Source organism: Sceloporus occidentalis, unplaced genomic scaffold (genome assembly GCF_023333645.1).
Source record: "Sceloporus occidentalis isolate IW3139 unplaced genomic scaffold, rSceOcc1.0.p SCAF_330, whole genome shotgun sequence".
In the NCBI taxonomy this organism is placed as follows: domain Eukaryota; kingdom Metazoa; phylum Chordata; class Lepidosauria; order Squamata; family Phrynosomatidae; genus Sceloporus; species Sceloporus occidentalis.
The window spans coordinates 355,208-378,679 of NW_028317310.1; the positions used below are offsets into that span (position 1 = coordinate 355,208).

Genomic DNA, 23,472 nt, shown 5'->3' on the forward strand with positions numbered 1-23,472 from the left:
TGAGTGAGGAGTAGGCAAAAAGTGAACATGGTGGGGCATGTCCAAACACCGATCCTCTGCCTAGAGAAGCAAGTAACTGACTCATGGAAGCAGGGCTTCACCCAGAGACTCTGTATCAAACCCAGAGAGTTCCTACATATAGCCATGAAAATGCCCTGCATGGGAAGTAGGCAGAAAGTGGGCATGGAGTGGGCATTTCCAGCCACTGCTCCCCTGCACGGGGAAATCAGAAACTGACACGAAGATCCGAGGGAGCGGGACTTCACCCAGAGACTCTGAGTCAAACCCAGACAGTTCCCAGGTATAGCCATGAATATACACTGCTGCTGCGTTTTTGGGGCCTAATTTAGTACCTCGCGAGGTCCCAGTGGAATCACAATCCAGATGTGGAGAGACCCGCAAGGAGCTTGGATGTAAACAAGAAGTCCTCTCAGGGCTCCAGCTTGCAGAACACATGGAAATCTTGTGAAAGCTAAAACAAATAACGAAACAAATAAAACACACAACACACCCTGTTAATAGATCTGCCCCCAAGTGCACGGCGTTGCACCTCAGGGGGTGCAGCACAGCAGATATTTGTACATCTATTTCTCATTTTCTCCCGCTAATGCCAACCCAAACACGCAAACATGGGATAGGCTTTGATGCCAAAGCAGAACAAGGAGTAGCCAGGATACACTCCCTCCAGCTTCGTACACCTCGGAGAGACATTATTACAATCTAATCACTCATATCTCCCCCCCACCCCCTGCTCGTTACTTAATGTGCACAAAGTATTGACTATAATAAATAAAAAAACATATTTTTGAAAAATAGATTTTTTGACCCCATTGATGATCCCCAATGTAGATCTTGCTACATATGCATTGCGGAATAAATTATTCAAAGGTCATATGGGGTGAAATAAAAAGGTTAAAACAAGCTAGGGGCTGTTATAGATGAATCTTAGCCCGGAGGACAACACCAGAGAGGTTTTTTTTTTATTGTTCCTTTTTGATGTTTTTAATCTTTATTTTATTATTATTATTTCTCCTGATATTTATCGCGTTTTTAAGTACTATATTTTATATCCTATAGAATAACATTAATATATTGTATTTATTTTTGGTATATACCTCCATATTGTTTTAATTTATTATATATGTATTTTATATAACTATACTGTGGCATTGAGTCATTTTTTTTGTCTTTTTCTTTTTTGTATATTCCAAAATATTTTGCCAACATTTATTAGCAATAAGGTTCCGTGGTGACATAAAAAAAAACCCACACATTTAACCAGTTCTCTGTTTATTAATAATCAGTATATTCTTACCCTTTTAGGTTTGTAATATAAAGAGTTTTGGGGTTAACTGCTGTCCTTTCGCATCTTCTTGAGAAAACGACACGTAACCGCGAGAAATGGCGTCTCCCTTCCCGTCGTGCGCGTTTACTCTCTTCAAATACAAACTGTTCAATGACCACGCTAGTTACAACAATACAATTATATCTCAGGAATTCTTTTCTGCCCTATTTATGATACACGCCATATTCAAATATATCACGATCCCAGATTCAATCGGCCGTGAGCCCTGGAGACGGGGTCCCTGCCCAAGGGAGCTTACAATCTAAATATTGTTTAATTAGTACTGCACTTTGCGTATATAAATGGACCTGCCTTAACGATGGTGTCAAGCCAAGTGGACAACTGACTCCACTAATATAATCCCCATTTGAGGACTGATGTTGTTTACGCTGAGGGTGTTGATGGCATGTCTTGCTACATAGATAATTATCCCTTTTAACCACATTTTTAATTAACATGCCTATGGCTTAGTGCTTCCCGGCCCTGTTCTGTTTTTGTATGTTAATGATATTGTAACATTGAAGCGACGTAGTTTCTGTTCATTGGCACGTGTTACTGTTTACCTATTATTGTTATTTTGGGCATTTTTAAGAGGTCCCCCAGCCACTTTTTGACTTTTCCTGACCATAGTTCCACTATTCAACCTTGACTCACTTGGAGACCCTGGAGAGTTGTGGCTTCCGCTCTCTTTTACTATTTCATATTATTAAGAAGGGCTAACGTTGGCCGGTTCCTCCAGCAGGAAGGGCCAGCTCGGCCCCAGTATAATGCAGAGTTTAATGGGTGAGGAGACACTGGTTTTAAGGCCTTTTTGCAGCAGAAGCTCACCAGGGTTTGACTCTTCATAACGTATACGAGGTCAACGAGTTGAAAATAATCTGTCCCTTTAGTAAATAAACTCCAACGGTAGTCCTTGTTGTGGAGAACGTTAGCAAGGACAGCAATCATGATTGACAGGAGTTTGAGAAGGTCCTCCGTGGATACGTAACTGCAGGTTCCAATGAAAAGTTTGGCCAAATCCTCCTCTTGGTTCATTTTGAGAACACTGGTCCTTCTTCAGGACTGATATCCGGTACGTTCACTCCCTCTAGTGTCAAAACCGGTGTGTGTATGAATACATGTGTGTGTATGTATAATATATGTATTATAATATTATATCTCCAACAAAGGAATACAGGGGAAGATGTTTTACTTTCTGTAATATGAAGAATCGTCGGAATAGTAACACTTTTAAGACCTTGACAGGGGCTTAAATAGATGAGTAATTAAAATAAAATCTGGGGGTTCTGTCAGAATTGAATGTTGGTTTTGTTGGGGGGGGGATTGGAGACTCTGGGTTGGTTTCAACGTCTTTGCGTAAGGGAGGGAGAAAATAATAGAAACAAACATTTTAGTTTTCTCGTTAAAATGATTTATTATTTTTATACTGCAAGCTATTTACGCAGCCCTTTTATAATACATATATTCAAGGGGGCTGACAAAGTCATGCATTGGGTAAATAGGGCCCTGCTTGCAAGCTTACAATCTAATGCCAGATAAGGCCCCTATTCGTGGCAGTAACGCTGAATCCTCTGATGTAGAGATGGAGACGCTGTCTTGTGATAAGGTTTCCCCAAAAAAGTATCAGTGTGCCGATGTCTGAGTAGGTACCTAGAAATTAGATGGTCTCTGATAGCTCACCCTTATAACAATTTTTGGCTTCACTTACAATAACTTCTTTTGAGCTATTAACTTTAAAAAATTATTTTTTTGTAGTTGTGGTAACAGGATCGTAATTTATTTCAAATATAGATAATACAAAAATATAGAACAGAACTCAAATAATTTGTCGTTATCCACAGGAATTCTTCTCCTGCAATTTAGGAAGGCAATGGTTGTGCCTGCTTGGTCATTAGGGTGTCTTAAGAGCTGCCTTTTTATTGGGATCTGCAGGGGATTCATCTTGTGAGTTTTAGGCGAGGACATACAAGTTCTGATGTTTTGTGATATCCATAGCAGTCAACATTTAACTCATGGCTCAGCTTCTTTACTGACATAACTTGATTTCATTTACGAGCAGTTGCGTGCCACAACTAGAAAATCAAGTTCAGCCTTTTTTTAGATTTCCGCTGCTTTCAAGTTGCCACGACTGCCTGTGACTTTAAACTTTGCTAACTGGGGTCAAGTTCATGTATTTGTGAGCCGAGTTGATTTTATTTTGAAATCCGTATTCCCTTGACCTAAACTTCCTTATTCCACCCGTATAAATAGATGCAAATGAAGAAATAAAAACAGGTTGATGAGCTTAAATTTGAATATGGTTTGGATAATGGTCATAAATTTTGGTACAACCAATTATTACACGCATATAATTATATGGAAAATAAGAAGTTTTTTGTACTTGAGACACATGATTTGTTTGAATTTTTACAGAAAAGGACTACAGGGAAAAAGACACTTAGTATTATTTATAAAATGTTGCTTGGAGAAATGGATATAAGGTTCCGAGATAAGATTAAAAGGAGGTGGGAAGAGGAGATTGGGGCTATTGACGAGGCCTCATGGAACCGTATTCTAATTAACACAGGGTGTTGCACTGTAAATAAACAATACCAATTCAATCAACTTAAAATTATTTATCGGCTATACTACTCTCCGCATCAGCTATGGAAGGTTAGTTGTAGAGACAACTCAGATTGTCCCAGATGTGGGGCCCTTAATGCGGGTTTATTGCACTTATGGTGGCAATGTGATATGATAAAACAATTTCTGGGACGATATATTTATCCAACAGATGAGTGGTTAAATTTGATTGACCAAATAAAAAAATAGGAACAATATAGAAGTGGAGAATCCAAAAAGAAAATGAGGGACTTCCAATTTACTTGGGGTCTATGGTGATATATAATAATTTATTTATTTATTTTTTCTTCCCCTTGCAGACACAGGGTGGGTTGGGAGGGGGGTTATAAATTTGTGAATACTGTCTATTTGGTTTTATTGTATTTATTTATTTGATAAAAGAAAAAAAAGAGTAAAAAAAAAAAAAAAGAGAGAAATAAAAACAGGTGTTCTATATTAATTAAGGTTTGCCCCCTTTTCCCTCACCCTGTGTATCAATGATTAAAAATGTACCATTTGGGGTTATGTTGCCCATCCATGACCCTCACCAGAATCTCCAAAGTAGTGTAATTGGGGTTTTAAAATCATAATATTATAAAATGTATAATTGATTTGGATTCGCATTTAAATTCCATTTATTACCCTCGTTTTTTTCCTCTGTGTATGAAGATGGGCGAAGGTGGCAGATTACTACTGCATTAATACTAAATAATAAATACGAAAATTGAATTTAAAAATAATTATTTTCCCTACTTACCACCTTCCAAGTCCAAGACCATTCATGTTCCATTAGGGTGAACATCATTGTCCTCTCGTTGGCACCCATTAACCTGTAAAGGCGCTTATCTTACCGCTTACCTTTTTGATGTTATCCGGGGATTTGTTAATAAATCCCATTCAGCGTTGCTGTTATTTTTCAGTCGCCTCTGTAGCTGAGATAATCGGGTTCAGTTGATAGAAGTAAATGTAAAAGTCAATCTGGTTGTTGATTTGATTTCACTCAGACGTTACCGAATTACCCAAAAAGTGAACTACTTACACAAAAAAACATCCAAAAGAGTGAAAGTGGATCAAATCTCAATTTTATTTTGAAAAATACAATTATAACACGTGTGAAACCCCATAAGCCCATAAAAATGTAAAGTAATCAGTTATAAAATCAAATAAAACCCTACATTTACAATCAATTAATTTTGCTTGTGATGGTTTCTTATCATCTGTTAATTCTACTGATAGAGCCTCCATTCCATTACGGAGTTACGTGGTCTATGAACATACAAAGGACTGGACAGAGGAGCACTAGATATCTTTTTATACAGGTTCAGGGGTCAACTTAATCACCAGTGGCGCAGATTTTGAATGTTTTGTCGACTTAATTTGCCCAGTCTGGGAAGTTAAAAGTCAGTAGACTCTTTTGCCACCTGGTGACCTGTCATGGCAATAGACTCCTTGGGTGGAAGAGTATCATATATATATATATATATATAATATATGTTTAAATGCAGTTTGGGAGGGAGGGTAATTTGTAGACAACTCTGGGGAAATGTGCAAAATGTACATAGTAGATAGCCGAGCAAGGCTTTGATGGGGATGGGGAGAAACCTCTCTTGAAGACCAAACCATGGAGCCAAACGGTTCCTATCTGCCTCCACAATCTATACTATAATGTAGTGAGAAAGTCCATTACATACTATACCAATATTACAGGTCACATATTCCACAACGCTCATTACAAAATAAATATCACAAATACGTACAAAGCCCATGATCTTACAATCTAACACGGTGGGACCTGGCAAAATAGGAGTAGCATTGGGTTACTTGACAAAAATAGCTCAGGAGACAGATCTGAGGGTCTATAGTGCATCGTAATCTGACAGGTATGGGATATGATTAAAGCCCAAAACTTTATCAGAGGAGCGACTGTAGAATTATTAGGGGCTTTAAAGGCTGATTGGTGAAATGTTGTGAAATATGCTGGTTCCGTCTCTAGGTCCTGAAGTCTTCAGCTGGTTGTACTGGACTGAAAAGCTCCCAATTTTGAGGGGGATAAAGTGACGCATGCATGGCTCCTCCTTTAAACGCCGTTCTTTCCTTTGTTTTATAATGCATTGCTTTAACGTCGGGTTATTAATGCTTGTCTTGGGAGTCTCCTCCACTTTCGTTCATAAGAATTGGTTCTAAAGAGCCGGGTCACCTGGTCTGCAAGGTAAAGAGGGGAATAGCTTCCTGGGGCCACAAAAACGCTCAAGGGCCCATAGTGCTAGACCTGCTCGTTTACTAAAAAGAAGTATTAACCGGATTATCCGTTGACTCGAAGGAAAAGTGGAGGAGAAAAGGGAAGCTGAACGGGGAAGCAATGGAAAATAAAATCAAATGTGCAACATCTGTCTATACGGACATTTCTACACTCTAACCGCTCTACAAATATAAAGTATCTGGTTATAAACTATGGACGTGGGTGTCAATTACCTCTTTAACTCTAACAATTACCCTGCAGCACTGAGAACTATCACTTATGTCAAAATAATTGTTTAGAAAGCCAACCATGATTCAGAAAACCAGAAACCACCAACCTGTGTATTCCCGACGACCTAGGATAGGTTGCTTTTCATTCTAAACGTATAGCTGAAGGGCAAAAACAAAATGGATTGTGCTTTTTTTTTTGTTATATCTATCTGTTTGTTGTGGACCACCAAGTCCACTTAAAAGACGAAGTGGGTAATTTATATGGTATTTGATAGTAAATGACAAGGGGGGGGGGTGGTAATTAAAGAAAGTCAGGAATCTACCGGAATCATGATAAATCAGGCCGGGAGAACACCTTTCACTAAATCAATGAGTTGATTGATTAACTATTCCAATGTGGAGGAAAAAAGATGAATTTTGCATTATTTAAAAAAAAATAAAACTCACTCGATCAGAAAAATCTGGAACCCTCCACCAGGAGTCGTCGATAAAAATACAGGTTAGAAACGTTTTTCTTGGAGATTTAAAAATATGATTTGCGAAATCGCATAAGGCACAAGAGAAGATCAGAGTAACGGATTCCATCACATGATCCAGACTCCCTGATTATTGCTGAGTCTTTCTATATAGATCTACCCAGTAGGCACTTCTTCCAGCTTTCCGCCCTTCACCCTCCACGACCAGCCGCCTCGGTCACCATCGAGAGCCAGGGAACACTGAAGATGGATGCCGCAGTTTGAGATCTCCGTGTTCCAGGGTATAGAATTCCCATTGGGGCTGAGAATGGTGAAAGCATTCAGATCCATCTAAGGAAGGAATGAGATGGTACTGAATGGTTATTCATTAGTTACCCCATATTTTAACGATACTCAAGAACCTCATGTTGATTCCCATAGCAAACAAAAATCCCTACATCGTTGACCGTTAACCCAAGACTTCATCATTTAATTCATAGTATATATATCAACAACACCCAAACAGAGTTGTATTATTAATCTCATATCTGAGATTGTATACAGTCCCCAGCGTGAAGCATGGCACAGGGCAATGTGCTCACCTGGCTACTGATCCCCACCGCCAGGTCGCCCAGTTTGGTCCTGCTCGATTCCAGGATATGAAACGTCTCTCCACCAAGCTTTTGCAAGTGGACCTTTACCCCTGAACCAGCAATGACAAAAAAGTAAGATTATGTCGGATCCATATAGTTCTATTGTTAAATCAAATGGTCGACCAAGTCTATAATGCCTCCTCCTCCCTGTCTTCAACCACGTTCTGTATTCTATTACCATCTTCTCCATGGTCCACCTCTTTGCAATCGCCTTTGTGTTTGGCCGTAAGCCGTAGGATTTATTTTTACAGGAAGTTATTTTGTAATAAGCCTCATCTCAAATAATGAAACGTGGTAAAAACACAAATACAACATTGAATTTCTTATAAAAGACGAGAAACTGGACAATACGGTATTAGAACATGTTGGCTCATAGACCGGCATCTGCCTTAATTATAAGGTATGCCAACATTTTAATATCTAACATTCTGTTGGCATTCTAACTTTTTATATTCATCTGTTGGACAAAATAATAATAATAATAATAAACATAATAAATAACATCTCAAACACACCATTGAACCAACTTGGGGTGACTGTGGTTCCTCCACTAAGTTTGGAGTCACTGTGGAAGCTGGGTTGGTCTACTTGACTGTCCCATGAATGGATCCCAGAGCTTCTTGTGTCCAAGGTGTAGGCAGACATCTACAAAAGAATAAAAGCAAGTACATTAATTAGTAGGAGTGCAACAGCATAAAGGGTAGACAGAAGTGGCCTTGGGCAGAGTAAGTCACATTTATTTTGGTCATAGTACCTTGTGGCTTTGTGAAGGCTCCATGCTGTCATCGCTCAGACAGGACAACATCAGCTGATGTTCTTCAAGATAGAATGGTAGAGCAAAGCTGTCCCTCATGAGACCTACAACCAAAATCATGGATCAGTTGAAGAAGAACGTGATATTGTCCTTCAGGCCAAGTTCCTGTATCTATTTTAAAACTTGTGTTCAGTATTCTGTGAATTTTATTTAGTTTTTAATAGTAGAAGAAGACTTGGTATTGCTGCCTCTTTAACGTTGGTGCTGGTAACAGAAAAGCCATGACGTTGGACGCTACTCCCTCACCTATCTCCAGCTGCTCTAGTTCCAGGTCAGATGCGGTCTTCTCGAGCTCCGAACTCTTGCCTCCAAAAGTAAGTGTAGTGTCACCCCAGGCCTCTTTCCTGTGGACGTTTGAACCAATCTTAGGTTTCAGAACAGGCGGCTTTGGTTTTGGAATCTTTAATGTGTCGCTGAATGGGCATGGGAAGTCCCGTGGGGTCTTGTAGTCGCTTTTCCATGGAGACTTCAGACCACCGACTAGGTTGAAGAAGAACGTGAAGAAAATTAGCTGTTTCATTACACGACATAATAGGCCCTAACCCTGAGCTTTGATTTATTAGTACTCCCTACGCTTTGTGGACAATAAACTCGTATAACTAACCTTAATTACTAAAAATGCTAAGTCTTGCCTGCTGTTATTCTTTGTAGCTACATTTTTTTGTTGTACATTCACCAATTTCTCTGCAAAAACAAACACCCTTTCTCCCTCTCTTTCATCTGTCCTGTAGAAAACGATGGGAGATGCACTGCACAAGAGATGGTCTGATTGACGCAATAACGATGGACCCCTTTGTCAGAAACCCCTGGAAAACATGCCGAATATCGTTTCTGCCCTGGAAGGGGTATTGAAATTCTTACTTTTACGCAGAGCCGCGTCCACGTTCTCTTTGAGTTGTGCTGCAGTCGCTCTCTTCTGTGGGTCTTTCTCTAACCCTGCCACGATGACCTTGAAGGTTAGAGGGTCACAAGTTGGGGGGGTCTCCTTTAGAGGGGGTGGCTCATGAGCAATCTGCAAATACAAGAAAGGGAGAAAGGAAAGTAGAGGATTTCACTCTTGCAAAAACTCCGCAAGCATCGCATTTCGTGTCCAAAATGGAGGAGAGCAAAAGCTCCAGCTCTTCAAGTTATAAAATTGCGATTGTGTTCTTGCTTGAGCCACAAGCTTTTGGTTTAAGCACCAACAAAACCTTACGAGAGACAGCAACGTATGTTACAAAATACATTTTGGCGATGGTTTTAAGATACAATTGTGGAAGAGCTCCTTGAATTTTTAAGGACTGCAAACCACCTTTTAAAAAATATTTTTTTTTTTGTATTTTTATGCTTGTAGCTTTGATATCTACTAGGCTGATATATACTAGTGCCTACTTACCTTCAGGCACAGGGGTGGTGTGTGCGTACGTGTCCATGGGTGCCAGCCATTCAGCATGTGCAGCATCATGCAACATGAGCTCCACACGTCAACCTTTGTGTCACAAGGATTTCCCTTCACTATCTCAGGAGCCATGTGGGATTCCGTCCCTGGGACATAGTCGGCTGCAATGACATGGAGAAAAAGATCAGAAGACCTCCAGGTCAGACCAGCTCATCAGTCTAACCCGAAAGAAGCGTTTAAGATATGAGATTCTACACCGGTGTCATCTCTAAATGATGGCGGTGAGGAGAAGACTTCTGAGGGGTGGGGGGCAACTGCAGAGCTGCAACTTCTACCTCAGAAATTGTTTTAAGATTATCTTAATATGCTTTTTTTAACCTTTAATATGGCGCTTTAGAATGAACAAAGCAGTGAGGAAGTTGAACCCCCAACTCTGGCTTTAGTGAATAGCAGAAACTGCTCTACGTACCCGTCAGAAGAGATTTCTTGGATATACTCGGAGGGATCTGAGCAGCATGCCCAAAATCACACAGGTAAACACTGTCCCCGTCTTCAGACAGGAGCACGTTATCGGCTGCGTGGGGAGACGGAGGTGAGACAACGGGTTAGACACGGACGAAGGAGGCCGAGAGAAATAGAAATGCATAGATATAGCATACCTTTAATATCTCCGTGAATGATGTTTGCCATATGGAGATGATTTAGGCCAGTCAGTACTTGCCCCAGGTAATGCAGGGCTCGGTCCTCTGGTAGGTAGCCAACGCTTCTGATCAGCTGGCCCAGGGAACCTCCTAAAAGAAAGAAAGAATGCATGCATACCAGAACGGGATTTCTAATATTGTTTAAATCCAAAACGAAGTTGCATAGACATCGACTCTTTAACCAAAGGAAAAGACTTTGAAACTAACAAAAATAATGTATATTTTTAAGCCATTAAACAAAAAGCACAAAAAAAACGTACCTTTCATTAACTTCATGAACACTGTGACCCAGCATCCTTCACGGACTGCCCCATACAAAGGGATGATCATTGGAGAAGAGATCCCAAGACAGGATGTCAGCTCTTCAGACCGGAACTGTTTTATATGAATCTGCGGGTGGAAAGAGAGAGGTGACACTTGCTGGTGTCCATGCGTACAGAAGGAACATGATGAGTTATGATGTAATATCCTGCTTACATCACGGTCAAGGTGGAGAGGCCGAACAGAAGGGGACACACAGATTAATAGATCTCCCTGCTCTCCTCACTAGACAACTACAGCTATCAACCTCTCAAAGGTACACAGGTCCAGAGGACACTATGGAGGTAGAAGTGGCCATAGACATGACCTGTGCTCTTCTGGTATATTTACAACAATATGCTTTTTAGCTCTTATAGGATTGGTTCCTGTGATTCCTCACCTTTTTGGCTGCAAAGATAAATCCTGATTTTGAATCCTTTGCTGGGAAGACGTCGCCGAAAGAACCGCTGCCTATTTTTTCTCCGCACTGCCTCCAGTGAATGCCCTCTTTGAATTCGTAGTCCACTGGCTTCAGGTGCTAAGAGAACAACAGACAGAACACAGATTTGGTGAATTTGGACCCTTTAAATGTTTTACAGTAACTTTAAAGACAGACCACGATGGGCTACCATGGGAGAGGGGGAAAGATACCCTTACAAGAAAGAATACGGTCATTGAGAGGTACCTCATGGAGAAGCACACCCTCATTGTCTGTGTTGTCTATGTCCTCAAGGTCTGCTGCTTTTTTCCAGGACTTGGCTAGAAGACACAGGTTTTGTGCTTCCCCTGAGCTCACGCTTCCCTTCTGAGCCGCCAACATACATTCTTCCACAGAATGGTTCTTCGAGTCCATAAAGAGGTCGGTGGAATTTAAGGAGCTCCATTCTTCTTCCCAGTTGTCTAGGTTCAAGCCCTTAATAATTCCAGGTAGCTTAGAGGATGGGGGGGAAAAGGTTTCAGTAAAGGTTTTGGGTGGCGATTTCCCTTTCCCCACATGGTAAATGGACTGATTTGGACTGATGAGTTTATGGAGTTTATCCAGATTAAGATAATTTTTCAGCGGCGGGGCAGCCAGAGGTAAATAGTCGGTGATTGTCGTGTTCTGCTGCAAAATGGAACCAAAGCTGTTTTTCTTGTCGTTCTTCCATAAGTTGTCATCAAAGCCCATGTTGGTTTGGGACTCGTCGTCCTGCAGTAAGAAAGAAGAGAAGTCATCGTTCCCTCCTCAAGATGATACAAAAATGGAGTCGTATCTATCAAAGCTAAACCAGAGAATGGAGGATTCCATTGGTTTCTATAGCAATTGCTCCGAAATCAGTTCCAAGCCATTACCACTTTCCCATATTATTTGACTGGTGACAAGTGCCACCTTTTGCCTTTGACTATTGTGGCTGGAAACGTCTGATTTTTTTTTTAATGGAATCTCTTCATAGGCGTTCACAGGCCCTTTATCACTCCCATCACTCCTGTGTTCCAGTAGCCCTTTATCACTCCCATCACTCCTGTGTTCCAATAGCCCTTTATCACTCCCATCACTCCTGTGTTCCAACGGCCCTTTATAACTCCCATCACTCCTGTGTTCCAACGGCCCTTTTCAACTCCCATCACTCCTGTGTTCCAATGGCACGTTGTGTTCGCTGATCCAAGTTTAAAAGGCTAATTGATCCTTAAAAAAAGCCTTTTGAATATTTGTTACAGCTAGAAATATCCTTGCTTGCCATGAAAACAGCTAAGTGACCCCAAACATCTGAATGATAGCGTATGTATGGTCTACTGATGATATATTGGTACTAGTTTTAGTGTAGTGCACTTAACGTCCACTAGGTGGCGGTATGGATCCAAGTAAAATAAAGGGTAACATTGTTTCTTCCATTTATGCTAAACCTGTCCTAAACTGGAACAAACTTCCTTCACCCACAGCACGGAAAAGATCATACCTGTACAGGTATAGGGGCTTGGCTCTCTTGTTCGGGGCCACTCCTCCCCCTGCATTCACCATATTTGACTCCTCTCTTCTTCTTTGCCTTCCTCCCTTTGCCCCTTGGAGCTCGTGCCTTCTTTGCCAGCCTGCTCTCTCTGGAGTTGGTCACATTATTTGGGACGTCTTCAATGCTCTCTGACAGGCTGCGGACAAATGATGAGCATTAGCGTGGCAGGTGTGCTTTTTTTTTTTTTTTTTTTTATTTCTTACAAGGGCCTACGGAGCCGATGTAAGCCACTAACCAAAGCCACAAAGATTAAAGAATGAAGAAAAGAGCCACAACACAAAGCAAATAAACAAACATACATAAACAAAGTGTCTCTGTGATCTATACGAATTACTCCCATTACCTGTACTGATTGGAGTCTGGTATATACAGCTGGGATTTCTGGGAGCTGGGGCAGATCTCCTGGTTATTTTCACCTGAAACATACAGAGCAGTGATATATGTCATATGTGATATATGTGGGGTAACATAGAAACATAATAGGATGGGGATTTATGGAGAGGTTAGATGGTGTAATAGGAGGAGTAATATCATGTAATAGAGGGGTTATAGGGAGGGTTTTATCATGTAATAGAGGGGTTATAGGGAGGGTTTTATCATGTAATAGAGGGGTTATAGGGAGGGTATATGGAGTAATAGGAGGCGTTATAGGGAAACATATTGAGCAACAAGAGGAGTTATGTCTGAACCCATGCAGTGCTTTCTCTGCGTGTCATATAAATGTTTTAGGAGGTCCTCTTACTCTCAGGATGTGCAATGATGGTGATAGCAGAGGCGTCTTTCTCCTCGGTTGCAGTGCCTTGGAATATAAATTTGGCCCAGGTGCGCTTGGCATCTTTCAGGAAGTCCTCCTTCTTCTCGGCCTCATCTTTTTCTTTACCCCCAGCCCCTTCATATTGATGCGCCTTGAGCGGTTCCAAGTTCTGGTTGGAGGATTGCCCTGGGAACTTAACACTATCTCTAGCCATGGGTCAAATCTGTTGTGACCTAAGAGGACAAAAAACATTGATCATTATGAGCAGAGGGATGAGATATTGACTTGAGGGCCATGCAAGCCATGTTTTCACTTCGAGGTATATGCTGGACTCGAGCCAAACTACACCGATTCCCCACGCGTTCTACCCGCATATATATTTGTGTCCCTCAACAGTAAGCAGTCAGTCAATATATTTCAGTAAGGTCACTTATCAATGAAGAGTGCTTAATACATCTTCATGGTTTTCTGTTACAATTGGAAAATCATGGTTACTATCATCCAAGCCGAAGCAAGATGGAGCCAGCGGAGTGATGAAACCTTTCTACCCAAAATGGGAATTGTCTCACTGGTACCCCATTGGGGTTTATTCACGTAGTAGAGTTGGTGAGATGACACTCAATGCTTCTTATCACCGTACATCATGCAGGTTCTTTTAGCGGGAGAAGCTCACCAGAGTTGAGTGCCTAGTCTACACGGTAAATTCATGAAAGATGAGATTTTGTTACTGTGTAAATACGTCAGTGATACCTGTCTGGTGGACACAGATCTAGAGCTGAACATAATATCGTAAATCTGTTGGATTAACTGAAGCGATAACAATCTCTAAAGGAAGTAGGAACCATACTTCCCGCTGATCCAAGGTAGGGTCTCCATCATATAGTCACAGATTGTGGTTGCCTGTTGCATGTTAGCGGCCCCTGGTGCCTCTGGGACCTTTATTAGTGACAAGTGACTCAACGTCCTCAACATCTCCCTCAATCTCTGCCATTCTCACTTCAACGTCTGTATCCCAATCCCGTCCATCATTACTCTCCTAATTCCAACACGAGTAGATGGGTCCATTGACCGATCTCCAACCAAAGCAGAGGGCATATTGTGCATCATGGCATCATTAAGGTTAAAAGAAAAGTGCTAAGCCACTGCCCTCTTCAAATATTTATATATAATATATAATTTTCTATATAACTATTGATAAGGTAAGTGGGATGGATTTTATCTTAGAGATCTGAAATCTTTACATTTTTTCTGTACCGGCTGAGCAGGTCTTGCTAGGAACACTTTCTATTTCAATACGTCAGAGCGTAAAAGAAGACATCTCGGCAATAATTTGCGGTCTTCTTAAGTTCCTCCCCTCCAGAAATTTCATAATCATAACACATCGAGACCAAAACCCTAAGTCCTACGCCAGGTTTTGAGGATGAGGTTTCAAGAGCATCAACATCCATTGAAAAATAAAATGAATGAAAGAAGAGAGGATCCCGTCGTGATGGCGAACTAGTAGAGTGATGGGAATTTGATGGTCATACTAAGTCTAGTCTCCTCGGTGTTGAAAAGGTTAATGATCTTGATTTGAAATGGTTTTTTTTTCCCCATTGACATTTGAACTCATGATGATTAACCGTGTCATGAACTTACATTTCTGTGATCTGCACCTTATCAGTCTGCTTTTCGTGACCTGTACACTGCCACAAACATCCGGCTTGCTAGATTTTATTCTGCACGGTACTGATTTAGACCAGATAAAGGATGGTTGATGCTCTTGTCCTAAGCGATAAATGTTACCATGAATTACATATCTGCACGGCTATCCCCAATCAATGCATGGCTTGCAAATCGACCATATAAAGTCTACGCCATGCTTAGCCAACAAGTGTTCAAGATATGATAGCGATGTCTACGGTATTGATCCTAATGATACAAGAATGGCAATAAAAACCTGTTCTAGACGTTCCAGACTCAAGGTTATCCTTCTGGGCCATAGGCATGTTCACAAGTACATGAACAATTACCATCACGCACACACACACATGCTCATTCTCCTTCATACATACACATGACTCTCCCTCACACATATATAAGTACACATGCTCATTCTCCTTCATATATACACATGACTCTCCCTCACACATATACATACACATGCTCATTCTTCTTCATACACACACGACTCTCCCTCATGCATACACATACACATGCTCATTCTCCTTCATACACACACACATGACTCTCCCTCACACATATACACATATTCTCCCTCACTCGCATGTATGCGTATGTTTTCACTCCATGCCTTTGTTACTTATACATTGCAGCGTGTGTGAATCCAATGGGGCCATATAGCATATGATAGGACTCTGGGACTCCATGTATTCCCGGTATGAGACCCATCAGTGGTTGTACCCTAGGAACTCGCTGGTTCTGGTAAACCTCTAGCTGTCCTATTATCCATCCGAACACCGGCAACTCCGACACCTCCAAACATATTGCAACATTCTAACCGAATGTATATCAATAACAATGGAAGATCATTAGGATGCCAACATATCATAAACACACTAACAATTCACACTAACAATACATATAAATGAAACACACAAATATAAACTTATACCCCATAAAAAGTACAAAACAATACTTTAATGTATATATAAAGTATCTCATATGATAAATAGGCACATATTAAAGACGCATTAATAAAATAACCTTGTGTCCATGTAGCTCAAGTATGTTGATATGACACTGTGATACTGTGATACTACATACATAATGTGCAACACACGTATATACATACACACACGTATATCAACATAGATAGATGCAATAATATGTCATGACAGTAAATCTAAAGCGCAAGATGCTGTCCATGCACGGTACGGACCCGGTGATCTAACCGACTCCAGATCCACGCTCACCCGGCACGGGCAATTTGTGGCAATACTCACTCGCAGATGGTGCGGTCTGTCCTGTTTCTCTAGAAGAACTCAAATGGTTGCTACACTGCTGATTACTTTCAGTTTTAGCAGGAAGCTCTTCAAACCCGTCCTATAACTGAACCTCCTTCCCTTCGTCACATCCCCCTCTCTAGCTACTCTAACCCTATCTCATCCAACAGAAAGCTTCACGGAGCCTTGTTCAGGGCTTAAAGTGGATTTTGGTCGGCCCTTCATGTGTTCTAAGTCCAATACACTAAATGGTATGGTCCAGTTTTCATGCCATCGTTGGATGCTTAAAGCAGGCAACCAGTGGCAGGTAAGCGATGTCTAATTAGGTTAATGGGAGCACTTTCAGCGCATGGGGAAGTCCTGATAGACCTTCCAGAGTAAGCCATGCAGGACATGGCCAAGCTAAGGAGCTGGAAGAATGGGAAAGATACGAATGGGGTATCGCGCAGAACCCCATACATTTATAAGGAACCCCTCAGATATCATATGCATTAAAGTGCGTATGATGGCTGGAGTGTCCACTCAAACAAAGCAGTGTAACTAATTAGTGAACTACATTCTGCATTTAATTGTAATTATTTGCAGGAAACGTGTTATTCATTTATACCTTCATCAAGAGGAGTAACGTGTGCGGTTCAGCTGCCACCAGACCCCATCACCTCAGTATCCAGGAGGACATCTGTACCACCAATGGTAAAGATCTCTCTTCTCATGTTCCTTCAATGTTCTCCTGAATCGGTGACTAATGATGCCGGCTGGGATATGACTAATACAGCAAAACCAAACAAGGAGGCAGCGAACAGAGGTCTCTGCTGTCGGAACACGTCCGTGATGCTAGAGCACTAATGCCCAAGGACTTGATGCTAGCTAGCGGTAGAAGTTCCAATTTTTCTGAAGTAGCTCGGGACACAAACATTTCATTTGTTATTTATTTCTTTGAAGTTTGCTACACAAACGGCCACACAAAACACCGCTATTTTTACTATAACTCTATAAAAAAGCTCTTCAAGTGGTCGTGTTTTAATTGTGTAGCCAATTTAGAAGTGGAAAATTAGCCTTTTTTTTCCTAATCTGTGAAAACCACATGCACACGGGCATTACTGACAAGATTTACCCGGGACGCTCTAACCCGTAACACTCAAATAAGAACGAAAACCAGGACCAGAGGCATCTAAAACGCTACTCTTACTGAATTCAACAAACAATACCCCGGGAATCTGGAAAATGTCTATAGGTTAAGACAACCTCTTCCACTTTGATGATGTCATAGAATTATAACCACAAAACGTGGCTCATGTTTACAAAAAGTGCCCACCATCTAGCCACACAGGTACATCCACATTTCACAACCTTAACTCTCGGACATTGTGGCACAGGCCTGCCGGTACAAGTTTGTTTGTTGGCATCTGATTTATCACTTGAAGCGGCCTGTTGGCATACCTGTGAACTTTGTAAATAAGCTCACCCTGACCATCTTAAATAAAAATATTAGTCCTTTAATAGTCGGGGCCAAACATGCTAATACTGTACGTATGGAAATGACTTCTGAGCAGGTAAAGATATTCTGTATAAGTCACCTGTATTCAAGCAGGAACTTCAACTGTAATACACCAGCGAGCAAAGCACTAGTATGAAATTAATTGGAGAATATGATCTATTCATTCATGTTAAAACCTTGAGAGTTCTCAGGGAAGAGCATTGGTCATTTAAACATAATACTGAATACCTGCTGCATCTCCTGTGTCCCCATTTTCGGGGCACTGTCCTACCGTCCTGCGTGGTCGCTTCTGCAGACAGTGGTGATCATGGGCTAGTTGGAGAAATCCTCCAGTGTCCACAGACTGGCGCAGTGATCGGTAAAATCAATGAAGGTTTGTGCTGTTGATGTGACCTTGTCATGATGGTCTACGTGACCCAGGTAAGGCGGACGTGAAGTACCATCCAGCCTCATCCACCACGACCCTACCAGTCCCCACCACCAGCCACACCAACCAAGACAAGCGTTCATGAAACGTTAGGCGGTAGGCTGCTGAGAGCGCGTTCATATAACTGGTATTCTTAGGCCTTAGCAAGTAGACCTGAGTGTCCAAAGGCTCTCAAGTCTATATAAACCATAATGGTCAGACAACTTGGGATACAACGATGATTGTCATTTTGGACAGATTTGGGTTTGAACAGGTGGGTTGGCCAATTCAGGCCACCATCTTCATTACGAAAGGCCAATCCCAGCCAGCTTCTCCTGTAAGAAGCTCACCCATGATATGCAGAGACCTGTCCATAACGCACAGTACGGGAAGTGAGTTTTCCCCATGCTTTTAGTCTATATAACCCTACAAGAATCCTAAGACTCATTCTATGGACATGAATGGGCCTCCATTGGATGGTCAAAAAACATGCTGCCCCATCATGCTGATTTGTTTCCTCTTCACTAGTGCAAAAGCAGACAGATCACTAAAGTACCTAAGTGCACTTTCGAGCGACACACACATTTCTGTTGCTGATCGCACCCTTTCTGTCTTATTAATTTATTGAGATATACTGTATGTAAAGTCATCGATAATGCTAAAAACATGAGCAGTAAGATGCAGCATCAGATGTATTGAGAGGCTTAAACATATCATACATGTAGCATGTCAAGAACAAATACACCGCCTTTTCCATGTGTATATCAATACCCAGTTAATCATTACACGTACCTCCAGACGACACCTACACACTAACAGTACACAAACACACACAGCAGAAACATCGGATCAGAGAGTGGAGAAGAGCCACCCATGGCCTCATCTCACGAGCATTCATAGTCTGCGATCCCATACTTGCTTCCAAGCATCACATGCGCATCTTCGGCTTTTAAATATATATATATATATATGTATGATTACATGCACATGTATGTACTCTGCACCTCTTCATTCATGCTTTGTGAACATACAGTATGCACACAATTACACCCTGCAGGGGTTTCTAACTTCTTCTTAATGAAAGCTACTATTGAAGAACAGCTTTTTAAGGATTAATATATTATAAATATTATTTTATTATTATTAACGCATAAAATACCTGCACGCTAATGACACTTGGAGCCACATAGATAATATCTCTAGATTGTAAGCTCGTTTGAGCCGAGCCCTCGTCACCGGTTGTTTCTGTTAGTCAATTTGTTATGTTATATGCTACTTGTTATGTCCTGTCTCTCCATTGTACAGCGCTACGGAATATGACGGTGCTATATAAAACAATAAATAATGATCACTAGAAATGTTTGAATAAGCAAATTGCTTTATGCACAAGGCCCCTGCTGGCGTAAAGATACGCACCCTCCCTTAGGGCCATTTCTTACCGGTCTGACTTCTTCTGGACTTCTTTGCCTGGCTTCTACAGGGTAATCTTTACCCGCAAATTTCGCCACCATCCACTTTCTATTTAGCCCTCTTGCCTTCACCCACACACGTTTTTTTTAACACTCTTTCCTTCCCCTCCTCCTTATCTGGAGCCCCTTCCTTTCCAAGTTTTCACACAACTTTCTTGATTCCCCTCCTTATCCCTCTCCACTCCCCATACCTTCAAGCGTGATGATCTCACTCACCAGACACCCTTACCCCCTCCCTTCACTGACAATCTCCCATGCTGATTGGTCGACTGGGTCATGGATTTTCCCGGCAGAGACTTCTTACTTTACAGGAAGTTAAACAACCAATAGGATCCAAGAGCACTGTACATAACTGTGTGGGTTAATTTTTATGTGCAAACAGTAACCTATTTATTAAACACTATAACCTCTTCCTGAGTTCCATATTCCCTGCGTCGTAGGATCGCGTTACAAAGAGAACGTTAAACAAACTTTTATCATGAACAAAGTTTAACATAAAAGGCAGCTAATTTGCATACAGGGGTGTCAAGGTCCATGACCGCTGACACCCTGCCAGAGTTCTTTGATTTCTGAACTAAACATGTGTCGCTGATTATTATTCTGAAAACATATTTTGGCATTTGCCCCCCCCCCGGTGTTTTTTACTCAGAACTTCAAGATCATTAAAGATTGAATTAATTTCGGCGCATGGGTGAAGGGACCAAGTAGGACAGGGTGGAACCCCCATCCCACCCAGGACAAGGTGGGACCCCCCATCCCACCCTCTCCTCATATTACGCCAGGAGGCAGTAAAGGGTTAACGGGCTTTTGGCAGGTGACCATGGCATGTGGGCGTACAGGATACAGACATTCCCAAAAATAGGCCATTTTCCAGCGAACAGCTGCCTGAGAAAAGTGTGAAAAAGAAAAGGGTTAAAAGAAAAACGATAGATGGGAAGGGAGAGCGAAAAAAAAGTGGAGGTGGCGAGGACAGGAGAGTTAAAGAGGAAAGGAAAGAAGAAAGGAGTTAAAAATGAAAAGGTGGGGGCTGAAGGGGAAAGGCTAGAAAAAAATGTAAGAGGCTGGATGAGGGGGACAGAAGGAGGGAGGGAGGGACACTGGAGAGAGTGAGAGAGGAGGAGGGAGACTTATGAGATACAGGAAGCCAGAAAGAGGAACAAAGTGGCAGAGAAAAAACAAGAGAGATCAGGAGGGGTGGAGAAAGGGCAAGACAGAGGCTCGATGTATGGCTGTAGAGTTTTAACCCTTTGAGTGCCAGAGGGGTAACGCAATGCTTTGCAGTGCCAACTATCGCTAAATCTCGAGGCAGACCAAGTAACAGCGGAGAAACAGCTTTCGAGCTCTAATACTGGGAAGCAAAGAACAGTCGCGGATCAAGTTCACAAAAGAAGCCAGTGGAATGGTCCAAACATGAACATTCCATTAGTTGCCATGGTATTAAGAGTACTTTTCAAACTTTGCATCAGAATCCATCTGATTCTGGCTGAGGGCCATTTTGTAGTCACCTTACCCTGTGATGTTTGTCCCTCCCTCCCTGTTTATTGTGTTATGTTGGGGTATTTGTGTTATGTTGGGGTAGTTATCTGGGATGGTAGCTTACCAGGCATCTAGGGGTAGGGGGTGTGAATGCTCTGGGGGAGAGCATTTGATGCCGGTAGGTGGTGCTGGGAGCCTCAGGTTTGGGCATCTTGGTATGTCTGTCCCTGTGTGGTGGTTCCTCGTTTGCCTGGTAGGCTTTATGGGTTCTGTTAATTATTTATGTTTATTGCATACCTCCCAATATATACCTACAAACATATACACATACACTGCCCTTACACACATGCCCATACATGCTGTCTGTACACACACACCTACCCATTAACACACATATACACATACACTGCCCTTACACACATGCCCATACATGCTGTCTGTACACACACACCTATCCATTAACACACATATACACATACACTGCCCTTACACACACATAAACATTGCCCTTACACACCAGCTTACAAATACCTATACCACTTTTACACACACCTGCCCATACACACACACACACACAAGCTTACAAACACACACATATATACGCATACACTGTCCTTACACCCCTTTCTCTCCATCTCTTACCTCTTCCTCCATCCTTCATCCTCCATCCTGTGGTCCGTCACCTCACTTTACTAGAGCTACAGCAGCCCATGGCCCCCGGAGGACAGGTCCAAGTCCCGGATCCCCCTGCCACGACCTCTACAGTAACACCATATCATGTTTATAAATGAAACATAAGCATAGTGTTTGGATGTAACATCTGGCTAAAGACTTTCTAAGCATCACCGGGTTTCTAAACACGATAGAAATAATGGAATGGACATCAGGATTTAGAAGCTATCACAGAAATGGGTGATTTCATGTCATTTATTCTACTGGACACAGGATCCCTGGAAGAGTTAAAGTTATGCCACTAATTCTCATGAACTCAAATGCATGATGAAATATTCTAGCAACATCTGTGTTCGGGATTTCAGTAAACCCAGGTGATACGCCTTGATTTATGAAGGACACGCCAGATTTCTGTTACTCATATTCCGAGCTGATGAAGAATATGCCTCCAGCGGTGCCACGTATGGACCGTCTACTGCTGGTGGACTTTTTATAGCAGGTACCCCGAAGGTTTGGTGGTGCAGGAAAACACGTCAGTTGATAAGTGGATGGCGTGTCACACTCTCAGTAGTCGTTAGCCTAAAGAGTTCCAAAGTGGGTGAAGAAAAGTTCAGAACCCTGCTGGCCACCCAAGGGTGCGTAGAAGGTAAAAAACGTATCCCATATCAATGCCCAAGATTAATATTAGCCTGCCATCTAGTGGCAAATAGGCAGATTTCATCCTTTATGTAAATTGTTTCATGACAGTAAACATACACGCACACTCAGGCACACACGCACACTCACCCATGCACCCGTAGAGCCAAATATTCCGAGAACATTGCTTTTGTAACATATACCCTCGGAAATCCCAGGCAGGGCTCGGAAGGCCGTCTCTTTAAATCAAGACATATTTACCATCTCTGCCTTTCCCTTATGGTCCAGATTCAACAGGCTCCATTAGACAAACACCCCAAAATAGCGTGACTTAGCGTGTTGCGTGTTTTCTCTGTGTGCGTATTCCTAGGTTGAAGCATTTTAATTGAAATGCTCTGCAGAAATATTACTAAAGTACGTTTTTTTTTAATGGAAGTAGAAATGTGACCCTTGTACACCCAGGTCCATGGTGTTGACATCTGGAAACTGGGTTCAGGTTTACCCCCTGCCAAACTTCCTAAATTCTATTTAATAATTTCAAGGCTCCCAGCTCCTTTCCTTGGAATATTTTAACAGTTCACATCAGGGTTTTTAAGATGTAGTTGTAGCGGAGCACAGAGTACAGGCTGCCGTCTTAAACACTTGAAGCTTCCATGTATGGCTATGAAATTCGATTCGGAACAATTCAAGTGTTTTATCTTAAGTAACATCATTGGTCCAGCACCGAGTATATGTTATATGGGAGATTACCTAGTTACATAGAATCCGACGGGAGAGAAGAACCAGCCGGCCAATGTATCCTGCCTGGTTTTCCTGATGTAGAGGAACCTCAGACCTTAATCAATCCTTGGTCTCATCTTAGATCCAGAAGCCATCCACATCTCATCCATGTTCACATTCCCTAATGTATCA

At 41.8% G+C, this 23,472-nt stretch overlaps 1 protein-coding gene across 1 annotated transcript; it reads right to left on the reverse strand.

The window, feature by feature from the left end:
• Positions 1–7,047: 7,047 nt before the first annotated feature.
• LOC149274457 (mitogen-activated protein kinase kinase kinase 14-like) lies at positions 7,048–13,672 on the reverse strand. The gene is made up of 15 exons (XM_089505487.1): positions 13,447–13,672; positions 13,048–13,120; positions 12,654–12,840; positions 11,402–11,905; positions 11,117–11,254; positions 10,677–10,806; positions 10,375–10,506; positions 10,185–10,289; positions 9,713–9,876; positions 9,199–9,349; positions 8,584–8,817; positions 8,278–8,381; positions 8,051–8,168; positions 7,473–7,573; positions 7,048–7,221 (listed from the first exon to the last, which is right to left on the reverse strand). The coding sequence occupies exons 1-15, from the start codon at positions 13,670–13,672 to the stop codon at positions 7,048–7,050; spliced, it is 2,541 nt and encodes an 846-aa protein (XP_089361613.1).
• Between the last annotated feature and the right edge of the window lie 9,800 nt (positions 13,673–23,472).